The sequence below is a fragment of the Corvus moneduloides genome, chromosome 8, assembly GCF_009650955.1.
Source record: "Corvus moneduloides isolate bCorMon1 chromosome 8, bCorMon1.pri, whole genome shotgun sequence".
Taxonomy (NCBI): Eukaryota; Metazoa; Chordata; class Aves; order Passeriformes; family Corvidae; genus Corvus; species Corvus moneduloides.
In genome coordinates, this window is record NC_045483.1 from 5,387,730 (window position 1) to 5,405,792 (window position 18,063).

General features: G+C 40.8%; 1 protein-coding gene across 1 annotated transcript in view; it reads right to left on the bottom strand.

Moving 5' to 3' along the window:
- Window positions 1-805: 805 nt before the first annotated feature.
- INPP5F (inositol polyphosphate-5-phosphatase F) overlaps window positions 806-18,063 on the bottom strand; it is a 41,145-nt gene continuing 23,887 nt past the window's right edge. The window contains exons 7-20 of the mRNA XM_032116485.1: window positions 16,888-17,086; window positions 14,896-15,075; window positions 14,441-14,508; window positions 13,870-13,994; window positions 12,458-12,535; window positions 11,593-11,713; window positions 9,538-9,666; window positions 7,920-8,037; window positions 7,207-7,405; window positions 6,265-6,336; window positions 6,098-6,171; window positions 4,762-4,890; window positions 3,935-4,022; window positions 806-3,450 (exon numbers count right to left, since the gene is read on the bottom strand). Of these exons, the coding sequence (XP_031972376.1) occupies window positions 2,316-3,450; window positions 3,935-4,022; window positions 4,762-4,890; window positions 6,098-6,171; window positions 6,265-6,336; window positions 7,207-7,405; window positions 7,920-8,037; window positions 9,538-9,666; window positions 11,593-11,713; window positions 12,458-12,535; window positions 13,870-13,994; window positions 14,441-14,508; window positions 14,896-15,075; window positions 16,888-17,086 (2,715 nt within the window). The 3' untranslated portion in view covers window positions 806-2,315. The remainder of the gene's footprint in view (window positions 3,451-3,934; window positions 4,023-4,761; window positions 4,891-6,097; window positions 6,172-6,264; window positions 6,337-7,206; window positions 7,406-7,919; window positions 8,038-9,537; window positions 9,667-11,592; window positions 11,714-12,457; window positions 12,536-13,869; window positions 13,995-14,440; window positions 14,509-14,895; window positions 15,076-16,887; window positions 17,087-18,063) is intronic.

Consider the following 18,063-nt stretch of genomic DNA (forward strand, 5'->3'; position numbering starts at 1 on the left):
GCCACTTCTACATTTTAATTACTCTTGTTCTGAATAACACAAAAGGCTCCTGCCAAATTTTCATTAAGCTCAGACCCCCCCCTTTACTAAGTCCTTTCTCCTAACTGAAATCACAGGGACAGGAATCCCCTTTTTTACTGCATTTTCCTGTTCTAAACATGAGGGGTTTTGCTGTACAGCCAATCTGGATATTTTGTCTCTTCACACTAAAAATGAGTACTTATTGTGAGAAACATTTTTGTGTATCCTAAACCTGAGCCAAGCTTGATGCCATTTCAAATCACTGATTTCTTTTTTTGAACACTAAAAATGAATATTCATGGTTTCAGCTGACTTGTGCTGCATTACTGTGAAGTGAAGCAACAAATACGAGGAAGAAAATGAAGTCTCTCTTCAAAAGGCAGCTGGGCTGGAATGCAGAGTTGGGTTCTAAGATTGCCTCAGAGGATGGTTTTGTGCACATTGTCATCTCCAATATTTCACAGCCAGGGATGGGACAGTTCCCAAGCTGGAAGGACATTGAGCTGGAGAGGGACAGGGACAGGACAAGGGCTGATGACTTCAAACTAACAGAGGGTGGATTGAGATTAAATATGGAGAAATTCTTCCCTGTTATTGTCGTGAGGCCCTGGCACAGGTTGCCCAGAGACGCTTTTTAGAGTTGTAGCAGCACCATTTTAAAAGGATAAAGAACTGAAGCCATGGCTGGATCCCTTGACTGCCAGGGGCTCGTGTCTGTAACTTTGAAACAAACACCCAGAGCCCTGCAGTCCCACATCCCTTAACATCACATACCAAACCCATCTTTTGATTCTACTTTTTTTATTAAAATATCTCATGTATATTGCTCACATTAAAATACAGCAGTAGTTTAATTTTAAATATAGCCACAAGTATAGACACTCAAAAAAAAACCCAAACCCACATCACTTTAATAAAATAAATAAACCAAATTTGTTTATCAAAGTTTCAGACCATAGGGTTAGGTGATAAATGATTTCAGACACAGTACAAGTCCTAAGACACAGAGCTACCCTACCCAGGACACGACGTTGTGGGGACACCACGTGCAGCCTATCTACAGTACAGGGACGAGGACAGAGGCACTGGGTCTGTCGGGGTGGTTATAGTCACAAACCACAGCACAGGAAGGTCCTGCTTCACAGCAGCTTTTGGACAATGTCCTAGACTAGAGCATGGCATGGCAAGGCATTCCTGGGAAAGAGCATTTAACAGATGGGATCCTCTGACACACTGAGAGAAGGGATTTTTTATCCAGTTCCCAGCATGAGCGGACGCTTTACCCTGCGAGTTGCAAAGCTGGAGTTGGTCATGAATTTGGTCTTGAGCAGATGCTGACAGCTGTGCTCTAATGCAACACTGATCTTACAAAGCAGTGCACTGGCCTCCTGCTCTAGATGCTAGCTGGGATTTTGCACCTGGGCAGCTAGGATACATTTAAAGAGAATCCTAGCACACAGGGACACAGTGCTTGATGGGCAGGTATCTGGCTCGTCTTGCTTTACACAGAGACAAAAAATTAGAGCAAATTGGCAGAGTTTGGAATTTTAAAAAAACAGAATTGCTTTTAACATGGGCAAGACAATTCAAAGACATTTGCTTCATTTCCCTCACCTCAAAACATGTGAGGAAAAAACCCAATCTACAGAAGAAATTTGCACCGCAGGATTGTGGATATTTCAGATTGGGTCTTTCCGTTTTATTTATAATGAAAGTGTCCCAGGATGTCTGGAAAGAAAAGGATAGCAAAGAAATCTTACTTTCTGGTTAACATACTCAAATTCAACAAAAACACATCGGTTCCCATTGTAGAGGCACAATTCATAGAGCTGCATCTAGAACTTCAATGAAAACAAGTAAAAATACTAGTCCAAAAATAAATAAAATGTAATTTACCGGTACTTTATTTTGCTGGTGTAGTGCAAGGTAAGTAAGGTCAGAGAAGTGCAGTATCACCTTTTGAGTATAAATACCTTCTACATAATTCAGAGGAGCTACAAAATTAGTCTCGAAAAAATAACTGTGCAACACATCTAAGACAGACAGCATGCTTTATTGAATCCCAGTGTCTAAGCTACCTGTTTAAATATGGTTTACACAGGTTCTGTCTCACCTGCCTGAGGGAATTCTGAAGCTTGATCAGAACCAAATTCATTTGCATCTCTCACTGCCTGTAAACAAATTACCTGTTATCAATCCCAGTATCCAGTAGCAGTTCATGCCACAATAGTCCTGACGTCATTGTGTTACTTTATTAGAAGCCACAGCTAGAAGAACACTTCCCAAATTAGCAACTAGATCTGAATTATTCGTGTCTGGCATTGCGTAAACATTTCTCTCAGTTCTTTTTGTTTGATTTCATTTAAAGCTTCTGGTTCTGCAGGGCTCTTCTGGACCTTTGCCACAGCAAAATTAATCCCTTGAGTCAATCCTGCCTGGGTGATGTTGGCAACCTGGACCATGGAGCTGCGGATTTTAGCAAAGGGAGACACGGCCCTGCTGCCGCTACCGTCAGCAGGGGAAGGAGTGGTGTGGAGTCCTGGCTCGTGGTTCCCAGACACAGATCCCGGGCTTCTGGGGGATTTACCGAAGTCAGGCCCACCGACAGCCAAGAGCTGAGGATTTGGCTCAGAAGACTGAACATCCAGCTTGGACGGCCTGGAAGGAATGTCTGCAACAGCTTCAGCCTTAGGTTCTGCCCTCTTGGCTGTGTTCCTGCTGGCTCGGGTCAGTGTGTGATGGGGCTCTCGAGAACCAGCCTCGGGCTCCAGAACATCGGACCCCTTGCTCTGGGCATCCTGCACGAACCTCTGGCAGTACACATCCATGGGCTTAGCAAACTGCAGCTCTGCGCTGTCAGCAGAAGGCATGGGCACGTCCTCGCAGTCGGAGCGGCCAGCCGGGCAGCCCTGGCCCTCAGCCGGAACGGGAATGCTGATGCTCAGGTCCGTGCTGCTGATGGACTGCGAGCGGCTGCCCAGCCGCGGGGCCGAGGCGATGATGCCACAGCTGGGCAGCACATAGTCTGTGGGGCCAATGTTTTCCAGGGAATCCGTCAGCTGGGTGTCCTCATCCGATTTGGAGTTAGTCAGGAAGTCATCGGAGTGGAACGAGTCATTGTCCGAGCCTTCTGTGTCAGATTCACTGGGGGCTTTAGCATCTACTCCTGGATTATCCAGAGTTTCAAGGCTGCTGTCTGATTTCCAAAGATTCACTTTCAGATTTGGCTTTAAAAAATTGACTTTTACTTCAGGTTTGGCAAAGCTGCCCAGCTTCCGAAGGTTGCTGATGTTTACATTGGATTTGGTTTGTTTCACCTTTTGATTGAGAGAGGAGAACTTGCTCAGTAAATAATTCTTGCCTTGGGCCAGGGACCCTCTATTCTGAGACCGAATGCCAATGATGTCTTCATGAGGTTTGCTGCTCCTCCTAGAAGAGGAAGAAAAAGATCTTTAATGTACAATCAAAGCAGTCTTTTTTATAAGCACCAAGTATTCATTGTCTTCCAGTCTATTTCTCTCACAGACATGGACATTTGCGTTCCTAAGTTACCCCTTCCTTAGATAAGTAATAAATTTAATCCTTTTTTTACATAATAATATTGTACCCATATAAGCTAATCAAGCTCAAACCAACAAAAACAAAGGAGGGCTGATACAGAAGAGTAGCCAAACAAGGGGAGCAGGCAGTTTCTCCAGTCACTTTAGTTTTTGATGAAAAAGGATTTGAATTCTCCATTTTTGTAACCCTGACTTTGTGTATGCTGTACTCGATAGCCATATTTAGCAAAGATTCAGTCTGCAATACCTGTAAAGAAAAGATTTTTTTGCTACACTTTCTACTCAGCTGGGAAAAGCAGTAGAGTTGAGAGCAAAAGTGGGATACAGAAGGTTCACATCATTTAGGTACTCACCTCTCCAGCTTCTTCTCAATAATGGGCACATCCATTCCCATTGCTTGCTTTGTGATTCTCAGCATTTCTGCAATGCACTGAAGAGTGTCTGAAACCCAAGCAGCAGCCTGTCAGACCCTTAAAAACACCCTTAAAAACCCATATTCCACAATCTACAAAGTAACAGGTCTAATTTTAACATAATTTTGTTTGATTTTATTGCGTTTTTTTTTTCCTTTCACCTCACAGAACGGTTGTGCCCTACAAATTGCAATTCTCATTTAAAGCTTACAAAACAAGCCTAAAGAATAAACTCTCCTTCAGCCCTAAATACTCAGCATTAAGTGGATCACTGCCACGCTGCTTCATTTGGGGAAGGAAGAGAAGCAATTTTATTTATTCTAATCCTTGTTGACAAAACTCAGTGCTCCAGGTATGAAGTAATATTTTTTCCCCTGCTAGTGTTCATTTAATCTAGATAAACAACAAGCAAGAACATTTCCAAACATTGATTTCACTAAAGAAATCCATTTCTTTACCTCTTTAGGAGCTAATTTTAACTTGATTTTGTAAGTTTTTGGAGCAGTTAAGACCTGGACAGGAATTACTCCAGTTCTAGAAAGATGTATTGCTTCAAAGCTGTATCTGTAACTTATTTTCCTTTCTATTACAACAGTAACATCTGAGTGATTTTTTTAAATTGTTTTCCCACTTCACACAACTGGATTTTATTGGAATGACTTCTGAAGAAGGATAAATTTTAAGAGCAATGGAACAGTTGTTTTTTAGGGAAACACTGATACCCTGAATACACTTTTATGTCTAAATCTTTTACATAGGATACAAACCTTTTCCATCCTCTTCTGGGCTGCGAACCACAGCCCTGAGAGTGTGAAAATATCCACTCATTTCTTTGTATTTGTAATGCAGCCTCATGCAAGAGAACTTGGGTTTGCCAAAGAGAGTAGGCTCAGGCCCTGAGAGAGAAACCAGATTAGAAATCTTTAACCAAACACTGAAAGAGATACTGCAGAGTCTGTACCTAAAGGCATGTAAATGCTGACAGTCTTTTTCAGCCTAAAAGGCTTCATGTTTTCATTAGAGCAGGATAGACACTTTCAATGAAAGATCTGCACACTAACTAAACAATCAATAACTTACAAAAAGCAATTAGACTCTGTGTGTCTATTACAATCCAGCCTGATTGTTTATTACAGATCACCCTTTCAAACAGAAGGAAAAAAAAATTTTACACTTTTTACATCCTGTGGGTTTTTTAGGGAATGCTCCTGCAAGGATTAAAGGGAAAGCTAATATATTTTTATCAAGAGGACATAATCTAAGTTTCAAGATTTAGATCAAGTACTTCAACTCTTCAGTGCACTGCATCATTTACAGCATTAAAGGAGGTGTAGATGTAGATGTTTCACTCCGTTCTGTACCTCAGGATACAGCTCTCCACAATACACAGGTGAGGGAGACCTCTCCCCTGAACTCTTAGAAATTGCAGAGACACAGTGAAAGTTACAGTCAGGGGATGATGACATCACTGTGTATTGTGTAATGGAGGATTAAACTCCATCAGGGGGCCACACACTCCCTTCTCTCCAACTGGATCACCTTTCTCATGATCCAAAGACATCACATCTTTAATGCTTCCAGCAGAAAATGCTGAATTTAGCCTGCAGATATTACATTCTATAGCAAATAACTTAAATCAGCATAACCAGGTGCTTTTGTAATAGCATGTTTGTTATCAGACCTTGAGAAAGAAGTTTTACAAAGCTCTGAAACAGATCTGAAGTACAATTCCAAGCCAGCTGCTGTGTTTGGATCAAAGGAAGAGAGCACTGAATGCACAAATCCATGACTCATTGCAGAAGTTGATCAAATTGTTACTGCCATTTGATAAATAATGAAATCTGTTTGGATAACTCTGTGGTTCCTTCTGTTTGAAAGAGGGAAAACTTGAGAACCCTTCTGGTGATCAAAGCTTCCACCTGCAGCAGTAGGAAGAGCCTGGCATCTGTTATCAGCCACAAGGGCCATTTCTAGGTGGGCTGCCCAGGGTATGTGCCACACTTCAAGGACTGCTGCTTCAATGCAGCTGCAGGATGCTTTGGTAAGTGATCAAGCCATCGTTAAGAGCACTCAAAAAAAGACACAGAGTGACTGTTTTCTTACCTATCTCTATTTTTTCCAGAGCTTCAAGACTTAACCTTTGGTACTGATTCACTTTGTCGATTTCATCATCATAACTAGAAGAAAAAAACAGAATTTAGTGCTTCCTGCTAATCTAAAGCAAAGCTACTAAAATAAACTACACACAGTAAGGGAAAGTGGTAACTTACTAAGCCACATAGTAGGCAGAATTTGAAAGTAAAAGCAGCACATCCACATCCCTGTGAGTGGCATCGATGAGACTGAAGGGAAGAAAAATAAATACAGGGTAGAAGGTTTTATCTGCAGAGCTGTAACCCATGCCCAGTGTGTTCTGGGGACAGTCTTTTACAGCTGACCACAAGTTACAAGAAGCTTCAATCATGGTGTGTTATCAAATGGATCCATGTAAGCAACACTCTCTCTCAAACCTGAAGTTAGCTCAAATACGTCACCAGAAGGTCCAAAAATAAATAGCCCACAAGCTATTAAAAATGCTACCAGAGAAATGGAAAAATACCTCAGACTCAGTGAGGGTGATGAGTCTGTGCCCTGAATAGCTGTTGTAACAACCTGCTCTGTGCTGGTTTTAGGTGCTGACGTTTAACCTGCAGGAGATCTAACCACTGTTTTTCTCTTACAGGCTGCTGAACTCTGACCTTGATAAGGAGTGAAATTCAGAGTTTATGCCCATTACTTTCCATGAACAGGAATCTAGACTGACCTACTGCTGACTCATTCCCCAGGGATTCAATCTGATCAGTCAAGGTACACTTTCCCTATAAAGCAATAACGAACAGCTCCTCAAGCACTCCCTTCTAACCCTTCTTAGTTCTCCTCATGGTACCTGCCACATTTTGGCAATATTAACCAAATGCATCCATTTCCAGATGACATCTCAAAGGTAATTCCAGCATGCACCGTTTTTACAGCACTTAGGGAAAAGCACATGTTCAGAGGACCTTTTCTTTATAACTTTAAGTATTCAAACCCTTCAAGCATTCTTGTCCTTCTACAGGAACTGTCCACTTGTTTTCTGTTTACACATCAGCTATCAAAACCTTTTAACATCAGGAGTAATTAACAGAGGTGTCAGAGCAGCAGCTGATCAATTTTAACTTTGCTCAACAAACCTGGGATCACAGTCAATGAGTGCCCAACCTCCATGGAATTTTTCATCATCTGGCAAGAGCAGTTTCATGTAGCTCTGCAGCAGCTGGCTGATCAATTCCTGGTGGCTCCTCAGGCTCTCCTTGTGCAGGGCTTCGTGCTCCTTCTCTTTTGTAAATATGGAGTACAGGTCCTCTGTCACAGGGATACCCTGCATCAAATCTAAAACAATCCATAACATACCAAACAAGAATGAAACAGTTAAAAGTGATAGATAGCAACAGTTCTGTAAATTCCTTCCAAATGTTGCATTTTAATGATGCTCTTGGTAGTCTTTCTGAATAGAATGTTGCCTGAAACTGAAAGCTCAGTAGGTATAACCCTATTTTCAGTGAAAAACAAAGAGTTCCTCATCATTTTAAGAGACACTTGCTACATAAATTTAACTTTGTCTTAAAAAAAAAGAGATGCTACAACACATTTAATGCTAAAATGAAGTTGAGGCAAAGTCTCCAATGAGTCCCACTGCATGCCATCACTGTGAATTGAGTGCTGCTTAAATTCCAAAGTGAGTGAGACTCTTCCTTATAGTGCCCAGCACAGACATGAACACTGTACACGCTCAAGGTGCTTTTAAGCAACAGGGAAAAAAAAACCCCAGTCAGAAAGATGCCAATATGATTTAATAATCTTTTCTAAACACCATAGCTCAGCTTGGTTGAAATTGTGCTCTTACCTATGACTGCTTGCCTGTAAGCATCCCTGAAACGATTCAGGTAGTATCTGTTTGCAGAGTTCACTCCATCCTTCATCACCCCTGCCAGCTTCCTTTCACCAGTCCTTGTGAAGTCACCCTGTCACACACAACATGCAAATACCATGCAAATATGAAACTTCGGAGCAGCAGGCTGAGCTCAAAGGATCTGGCACTCTGAAACTCCGAACTGAATAGATGGCAACTCAGGAATTATCTTCAAGTAACTATTTCATATAGAAGTTCAAAATACTGATTTTTTTTCAAAGAGCATCTTCTGGCATTGTTTGACTCTGCAGAGAATCCTGGTTTTGACAGACTTAAAATTTCAGTAGGAAATTCCAAGAGAAAACGAATCTGGACACATCAGCCAGCTAACACTGAAGCAGGACTTTCAAGACATCAATCACTGTGATGCTTCAATACCCCAAAAAGAAAAAATCCCTTTATTTTTCGGCCTTTAATGTAACAGGAACACTACTGGAACAATAGAAAAGACTGAAGCTTACTGAAAAACGGTTTTCATCTTCTCTGCTTTTGCTACCAAAACAAGACAAGCATAACATACTGAGGGAAAGCAGCACATATCCTCACAACCCCAGAAACAAAAGAAAGTTTCTAGGCCACAGAAGGCTTAGAATTTGAATAAAAAGCTGTTTTGGTAGTTACACTTCATTAGAGGATTCTATTTTCAGAGACACTCTGAACACTGGCACAGAGCAGTTCTAAAAGCCACATCAACTCCTATGAAGGATATTTCAAAGTGTGTTTCACTTTCAAATTAAAAGAAGTAACACAATTAAAATTAATTTAATCCATGAAGCTCAACAGTGAGTAGAAAAATCTTCCAGCAGAAGGCCTGAAAATGTAGATCTAGAAATGGAGGTCTGAGCTTCAGATTTAAAGTTTAATATACTCAATGAAAACAAGCATGTCAGGCTGGTTTTTATATTTTTTTTAAATATTAGTGCAATCAACTAATCAAAGATCATTAAAGATACTTAAAGAGAGATTTAAGTGTTAAGCATGTCCACCATAATTATTTTTCTTATGCCAAATGCAAATACTACTAAAATTTGTTCCACCAGTTATACACAGCAAATTTGAGTAAATTCTACGACTTGTCAGAGCAGTAGAAGTACAGAGCAAGGAGCTTTATGCTTAATCTTGGTAGACAGAGTGCATTACAGCTAATTAAGGAAAGTATTTAGAAAATGTAACTAATTAATATCACCCTACTACCTACACAGCCCGATCTCCAGAACTTTGGAGAATTTAAGTATTGTAACTGCTTAGAAGTACTATAACCATGCTAAAATTTAGATGGATGTAATAATTAATATATATCTTAAACTCTTAGCTCTGCTTTGTACCCAGACATGAAGGGAACAGAATGCAGGTAAAGTGCAGGGAGCGCTCAGCTCTTCTCCGATTCACACCAAGTGCGACACAAAACATTCTTCTGTTGCAAAGCCTCATCTCTCCAGAACAAAACCACACAGAATATTTGGTGAACTTTTAAATATCCCAGGGTTTTCCAACGCACATGAGCCCTGTAACACAAGACATTCCTGAGGGCAGGTGAGGTTCTCTCCCTTACCTTCAAGGCTGCAGTGCCCGCGTACTGCCGGCTTATGGCATCGCCGTTGTTGGCCCACATGATCTGGTAGATCCTGTTGCATTTCACTGGCAAAGGCTGCTCTGGTGGCATCACACCCAGTTTTTTGAGCTGGAATTTGACATGTGTATTAATTCAATGCCCAAAGTAAAAGTCATTCTCAGTATCAGAGCTTGGTAAAGAAAATGGAAACGCTTGCCAAGCGTTTGTTAGATTTTGTGTGATCGGGGAAAGGAAGCCATTGTGCTAATTTGTCAGATTAAATTAATGAATTGGTGATTTACTGCTGAACATCGTATCACTGGAGGCAGCAGTAACATGAATTATGGATGTTAAGTCAATCAGCAAAAAATTAGCTGAAGGCAAACAAGTTACTGTAGATTCTCAAGATACATTTTTTAAAAGAAATTTTTTAATAGAGAATCCTCAAAAAAAAGACATCACAATTTTAAAATAAACAAGTTAATAAGTCTTCCATTGCAAAAGCATTCATGACGTCAAGGCTCTGAAAACAAAGAAAAATAACTTCTGTGGGTTTATTAGTAGTGCTTGCACATTTTGGACAGTTACTGTTTGACACTGATACTAAAGTAAGATATCTCCCTCTCAGAACAACCAGCCCTTCAGTTTTCCCCAGATAAGCCTGGGGTACAACACCAACATCAGGCTTTGCACACACCCTGAGTGGATGGAGCAGCACACACACAACTGCAATGCAGTCACTAAATGATAGGGATAACTTGGAATAAATCATGGGCAAACTTCAATCTACAAATGAAACCAAATGTTCAAGCACTCTTTGCAAGTTAGATGAAAATTGACACAAAGCTGCTCATTAACTTTGAAAGCCCTATCGAGTTTCCAGATGAGAGAGAGCAGGTCCTGTGGTTCCAAGGAAGAGAAGGGTCAGGTAGGTGTAACTCTCAGTCCTTCACTCCACGGCATCGACCCTGCAGTGCTCAGGGCATTTCTCAGTCATGAACGGCCTCCCAAGGACTTCAGCTACAATACAACAATGATGCAGCACATCACAAGCTCACACTTCAGCAATGATTACTGAAGCCTTTTCACAACAATCTATTACACTCCTGATTTTGAAAGAATTGCCTTGCAACTCAAGAGTTACCGTGGATAGAAATCCTATTCTAAAATAATGAGTGTGGGATTGCTGATCCCTCCCCTTGTCCTCAGTACTCCTCCTGTGTCAGGAGCTCATAACAGCAGATGACAAAGAGGAACTGCCAGATACAGTGGTCAGAACCATTCACTTTTCATCCTAATAAAGGATCCATCCTTTCTCCTTCACTTTAACCACAATCAGGTTTGCTCATTTTGGGCTGTGACTGGGGCTTTGAAGTTTCAGTTACAGGACATTAAGTCTGCACTTTGTCTGTAGCAGTACAGTATCAGTGAAGTCTTCACAAGGGAACAGAGTCACCACTGAGCTTTTGGAGCAAAAAAGCAAATGGAGCCAGGGCAAAGAGAAAAACTAAGGGAAAGTACTCTCAGTCTGCTCTGTACAGGGAGAATTCCACAGCACAACAGTCACAACCATCACAGCTGTTTACATCGTGAATTAATTATTCTTCTACACACAGAAGGGACAACTAATCTCCCTACTTGCTGCATCACAGTATTTCACTTCAAAGCACCTAAAATAGCATCCAACTTGTTAGATGTTAGTCCTTTAACATCATTCCAGCGAGGGACTTGGCAGGGGAAGGTGTCTTGTTTCTGAACTCTGTATTCCTACATAACTTAAACTGAAATAACTAAATCCAAACAAGACAATCCTCTCCCAAGGTGTGGACAGTCAGTCCTTTCTGAAGAAGGACATGAAGCATCATTGTTCTATAATGATTTCAAGTCTTGCATTTGTATGTATTATTCCTCTCAGCTTCATGGCTCTTCAAGCATTTTGCAAAGATTTGTTAGTAGATGTTAGTTTAGCATTTTTCAAACACACAGATTTCTCTGTGAACACTAACTAAGGTGTGAGGCACTCAGTACTTGACCCAGCCCCTCAGTGATACGTGCCTGCTGCTCCATGACCACTCTGGCAATAGCAGCCTGCACAACGTTGGTCCGATCCAAGCAGTCCATGCAGTTAACCCGGAAAATTCCTTCCTGCTTACAGATCACTCCAGCTTGGTCAACCCTTTCAACAGGAAGAAAACAAAAGCACATTGAGACACTCAAAATCCAGTGTAATTTGTCAGCTTCTATCAACAGTAGAACATTTTACACAAGGAGCACTATTTGTGGTTGCACTCACCACCCCAGCCACACCCCACTCTGAATTAACTCCTCTTGTTCCAACTTATCCTCCTCTTTAATCTAGGCTGGATGTCAGACATAAATCCTACTGGGGCCACAAACTTGAGATGCAATCAGATGCTGAATTCAACTCATGCATACATAATACAAGCTTTCAAGAGCAAAGGCATTTAATTTCAAGAACAGAGAAGCCAATAATAATGACAGCAATACAGAACAACAAAGAACAATTGACTGAGGCTGCAGCCACACTTGTTACCCAAAGGTATGAACTTTAATCAGTTCAAACCAAAGGTCACACATGTCTACTTGCTGTGAACAGTAAGGCTGCCATTCTAGAGTTTCTGGGTCAAATAAAAAGTGTTTCACATCAAATGTGAGTGACCCTAAAAGTGTGAAATGCAACAAATCCAGGGCAGGAAACAGCACTTGAGAATTTTTGAGTTCACATGGGTTGAACACCAACACTTCAGAACACAAAATCTCTGACAGACAAGCTGGACACCAAAAGAGGAATATAAAACACACTGGCTGGGAGAAAATTAAGGCCTCTGAATATCTACTCTTTGTTGGTGTTTTCCTCTACAAATGTTCCCTACTAGTCTAAAAACAGTGAAGTACCTACCAGCACCACTTCATGTCAAGAATAATATCATGAATGGCATCAGTCAGTGTTTGAACATTTTCAAACTTCATTCCTCGGCTGAAACACAGAATTTCACAAAAGTTAGTTTGAACTAGAGCAGTGACTTTATTTAATAACTTTATCTTATTTGTAACGTTAACAAAGAATGCTTTGGCTAAACGAGAGAGACAAGCATTCCCTCCTGCAATGAGCTTTAAACAGCAGCCAATATTCAGAACTATTCTGCAGTACAGTTCAACATCCAAGTCCAAGGCAAGAGGTTAAAAGATCATGAAATTCTCAAGGATTTGCACTTTTTAATGCTGCTTCCATTAGGAAGAATAAGCGTGCAGCTATTCAGGCATGTGCAACATTCTGTTCTCATTTTAGTCTCAATAAAAGTAACTGCTGTAGATTTGGAACTGGGATGGTGAGTCCTGCTTTGTCAGTGATTGTACAGAGAAAACCACCTATAGACACATCACCCCGTCCTCCCCCTACCCTATCAGGTTATTTTTCAGGATTGTTCTCAATTCACTTCTGCTCACAGTGCAGAAACAGTCCTGGTCACTACAGCTGTTCATAGGAGAAAAGTGAATGAAGGAAAATGAAAGCTCCTTCATACAAAAGATTAATTATCAAATCAATCCAGGGTGCCAACAGTCCTACAGAACTCTCAAAGGCCAATTCTGTTCTGAGAGGGGTTTCACTTCCCACCACCACCTCTGACAAAATCTACTAATGCCATACTCAGTCAGCCAGTAATGCTCTCCCAGGCCAGCTGCAATCCTTAGATTAAGTTTGGAAATGAAGATTAAACCAGTTTAGACCCCACACAAATGCAGCCTGCTTGAGGGGAGCAGGAGAAATACATGCCTGTGACAGATGAGATGCTTGGGCACGTGAGCACTGCTCTAGAGCATGGCAGCATCAGAGGGGAGTCATGATAACAGCAACTACTCACACCAGATTAAGATAAAATCCAGTGTATTTTATATTGAAATAACAGCATCGGGCTCCTGAAAGATCCCATCATGTTTTTATAGGAACAAGGAAGAGAAACAGAACTAATGAATTAAAAGCCAAATACTACATAGCTTGAAAAAGCAGGTCAGCCACAGCTTTACATCCATGGCATGTTTAAGGAAACTCTTTAAAATGTGTGAGTCAAACTGCCCAATAAGTGACTGCATATTTAACAGGTCAGGGACACAACATCACAAACAGCAGTGCTTGGTTACCCAAACTTTTAAGTTTTATAGTGCTTTAGTTTAAAACCCGTATTCTTGTTTAAAGGAATTATTTCTGTTTCATGCAGAAGTAGAAATAACAATGGGTTTTCTCCTCCCTTATACTCACCTTCCATGCCAATAAAAAAGATGCAAAGTGACATTTTTTTAAAAGTTTCTTACCAGTGCTCATGGAAGTCAAATGAAACATAAGTCAGATTTGCATTGTTGTAGAGAAGAACTTGTTTAAGGTAAGCATCTCCAATAATCTTCTCTCTGCCTGTCTGATCCACCAAATTAATAATAACCTGTTCAAAAGTTTAATTATTTAACACTCATCATCTGCTACATAACTTGCTTAGATTTACACCATGCAATAACAAATACCTCAGGAGCTAAAGATTTGTAGCAATCTTGCTGAAGTTACAATCTTTGCTAGATTGTACCTAAAACAAATGAGCTCCAACAGCTCCCTGCCTACACAAATTTTCATACAGAGAAGCTCTGAATGCACCACACAGGTACACAGAAATAGGGTTTACACATTTCCATAAGTTATTCCTGAGTTTTACTGTTTACTTACAAGGATATTTGAAAAACCTAAAGTAAAATTCTGTTTATGTACCAACCTTCCAATTGTCAACAAGCTTCTAAAAAAAAACCCACAACACATCACCAAGAAAAACAACCTAAAAACATCAACCTTCATCCCCTGCATTTTCACGAGATTACTGTTCTGTCATGTAACACTCACCTGCTTTTTGTAATTTTTTAGCTGTTCTTCAAAGTGCGCACGAAAACAGGACACGGTTTCATTTTCACCTGCAAGGGGGAGCAGTGTTAGACAGAAACAGCCTGTTCAGCAGTAAGTCCTGTTTGATGTATTAAATCGTGCCCAGATTTGTATTCTAAAAAACCAAGACAGCTTAGCTTAAAGATAATAACACATTGTACAAAATTACTTTAAAAGGCCTTTCATTAATCTGCTCAGCTTCAACACTGCTGTTACAATCTAGTGTACAGCAAACACATTCTTGAATTTTGCTGCATTTTGCCTTTTGTGCAGAGGAGATGGGACAAAAATTTCACTTTTAATAAACCTGCTTCATCCCTCTACACATGCACCACACACCCACATAAACACCTCTTCCAAAAGAAGAGGAGTGGCAAGGGACCCCTGATTTTTAGGTTTTGCACCCAAATACTTACTCTTGTCCAGCCGGGGCCGTGGGTTATATCTGTACCCAACTTGGCTCCAGAAAACAGGCACAGAGCCTCGTGTTTGGATATAGGAAAGGGTGTGATTATGGACATGGATCAGTTGCTCTGTCTCAACATAATTTGCCACATTTCCATTTTTATCAACACCTCTCCGCTTATACCGCATTCCTAGGGGGAATGAGAATGGGCAAGTCATCCTTAAGTATTTGTCTTAAACATTAATAACTTGCTGTCTGTGACCATGCTAACACAAGACAACAGTTCTAGCCCAAATCCGTGACCAATGGCAGAAGTCACTCCTATCCTACTTCATTCCCCAGAAGTTATCTTGACTACATGGATAAAGTTTATTTACTGATATACTATGAGCAGCAGAAAGTAAGCTGACAGGGCAAGGCAGTTTAATGGCACTATAAAGTCACAAATACTTCTGGTCCACCTTAAAAGACACATTTCTGCCTGTTCTGTCACATTTAGCACAAAGTTTTACTTTAGTACTCAGTATTTTCCATGAACCTAAAGGCCACTTTTAGTGACAGAGGCTCCACTTCTCACAGAGATCCCACAAGCAGCTCAAAAAGATTTGCATGTTCCACTAAACAGAAGGCTTCCCCTCCTTGTTTTAACCTGTGTAACGAACTCTGCACATTAAGAAGAAATAATGCTCCTCTGACTACAGTTTTATGCCTGCCCAGCTCTGCACTGCTCATTAAACAGAGAAGTTTTTGCATACATATCCTTGACTCAAAGGAGAGTACATCATTATTTCAGAAAGGATGCAGGTGGTAGCAAAGGATGGGGAAGGAATACGAGAGTTGGAAAAATATTCAAGGTCATGGAAATTCAGTTCCAATTCCTGAAGTAGCACTGAACTAAACTTTTGATCTGAACCATGACAGCACAGAGGGGAAGAGATTAAAAGTAGGGAAGGGAAAGGAATGCAAAATACCTGTAATAGGGACCTTTATAGAGAGATTGTCAGAGCAGCATCACAGCCTTTAATCAGACAGGGAGAAAATTCTACACAGTTTATGCTCTGGACTAGCAATCAGATGAACAAAGTGATATTAACAGTAAGAAGGAATCAATAAGAAATTCTCCCTCTAGAATTCAGTTGCTGTATCTGTGTAACAATTTAGTATTAAAAAAGCAGACTGCAAACTAGATACTGCTCTGGAACCCTCAAGTATTTACTCCAAGTTGTTCTGACAAACCATTTTCCTTGGAACTGAATTAAATGCATCCAAGTGAGCAGTGGTACGAAGGCACAGTCCTGTAACAGGGCAAACTCAACAGGTTTTTTTTCTAGATTTTCTGACACGTTAAAAACCTGTGTAACAAAAGGAGTTGGAGACATTGAAGAATATCATCATAAAAATCAAGCAGACTGAAAAGCCGAGTTGAACAGGACCTATTAAACAGTAAAGTGATTCAATCTTTCTTTCTGAGATCCTGAGGGCAGGGAATAATTTCTGTTTGCCTTGCTACTCTAAGTCAAAGAAGGTACAAGACCAAAGCATGGTCACATTTCACACCTTGCCCCTAATAAACATCTCCTGGGACACAGGCATGCACACACATGACTTTTCAAGTCTCTTTAGCTGCTGTCAAAGCCCTAAAAGACATTGAAAATTTAGCTCCCATCCAAGCCTACCAATATATATCAGCACAGAGCTATAAGCAAGGTCCTAATCAGAGGGATCTCTGTAAAAATGGAACTTTATCTCAGGAATGTGACCTGCAAGGATGCATATCTCCTGAGCAGACCTACTCACTTAGCAGCCACCCCAAGTACCAGCTGTGCAGTGTCGTGGGCACTGCAGCCTCTCCTCTCCCTCCTCCCAAGCAGTGCAGGCTGCAGTACAGACTCTGACAGGGGCTGACCATCTGCTGAGCAACTCAGCACTCTCCAGTTTTAGCATCTGCATCCCTCTCCAGGGCTCAGAGAAAACCCCAGCACCCTGAACTGTGCTTGCCTACCCGCTCTGTGCCGACTCCGGCGGGAGATAAGCGCCACCAGAAATGTTGGGTGAATGTCATCTACGCAAGATGATTCCTGAGGAGGAGTTTCAGGACTGCTCTTATCATCATCAGAAGATTCGCTATAGTTTACTACAAGTTCTTCAATTTGCACAAATCCTTGAATGATGGGGATAATCCAGAAGTCCACTTCAGCATTCTGAAGGTTACAAAAGACAATTACTCTCCTGTTGGTCTGACGTTATCTACAATTATTTCTGCCATTTCTCATGTTATGTTTATAGAAACAGTTGCTTCACGTGTTTTCCATGTTTTAATTTTCACCATATCCTTATTTCTGTAAGAGGTACCAGCATTCTTCCTCCATCAGTCATAGGGCTTTTAAATCAGGAAGAACAAAGCAAGCAACTTTTTTACCTAGTTCCTGCTTTAAGGCAGTTTTAAAACCTCTGTGTGGACACATACTGTATCACATTTATACAGGAAGGTAGATGTTAGCCTGTTTCCAGCAAAACATACCACCAGAAAGCTTCATAGGGGCTAAGTTAGTCCCCAAGACAACTGGTTCAGGGCTCTGCACCCTAAAACACCCATTTCCTAAACAGCATTGAGATCTGAATTCCCCACTAACTCAAAGTTATTCATTTATATTTTGTAACATGAAAAATACAACTCATTAAACTCCTGCATTACACACAACTTTTCACAGAGGGCACAGGTTTACCCTGCTGTGACTCCATAGCCATTTCATTATGGATAATTATCAATGAAAGAGAAGCAGGGCATAAGGTAAGATGTTTCCTGTCATCCCTAAAGAAAATTAGACTTGGCCTAAACTGGCATACAGAAGTTAGCAACTTAGTCCTTGATCTACAAGGTCAATTTAAAGTGATGGAAGATCATACATTGAATGAAGAGTGGTGGTTTTCTGTTTCTTTATGTGCTCATTAGCCAGGAAAATGTTTTATTTACTCTGAGAAGCTGTTCAGAACAACTTGTTCTACACTGTTTTTACACTGATCAGCTACTCTGCTCAAGAAGAAAAAACACTATTCTCCACTGTGGAGGACCAAAATCTTATCTCAGGGAAACTTTGGAATTCAGAGGTTATTTCTCTTCTGGCTCCTCCTTATTATCAAGTTCAGCTCTGTTCAGGAATAATCTATTTCACATAAG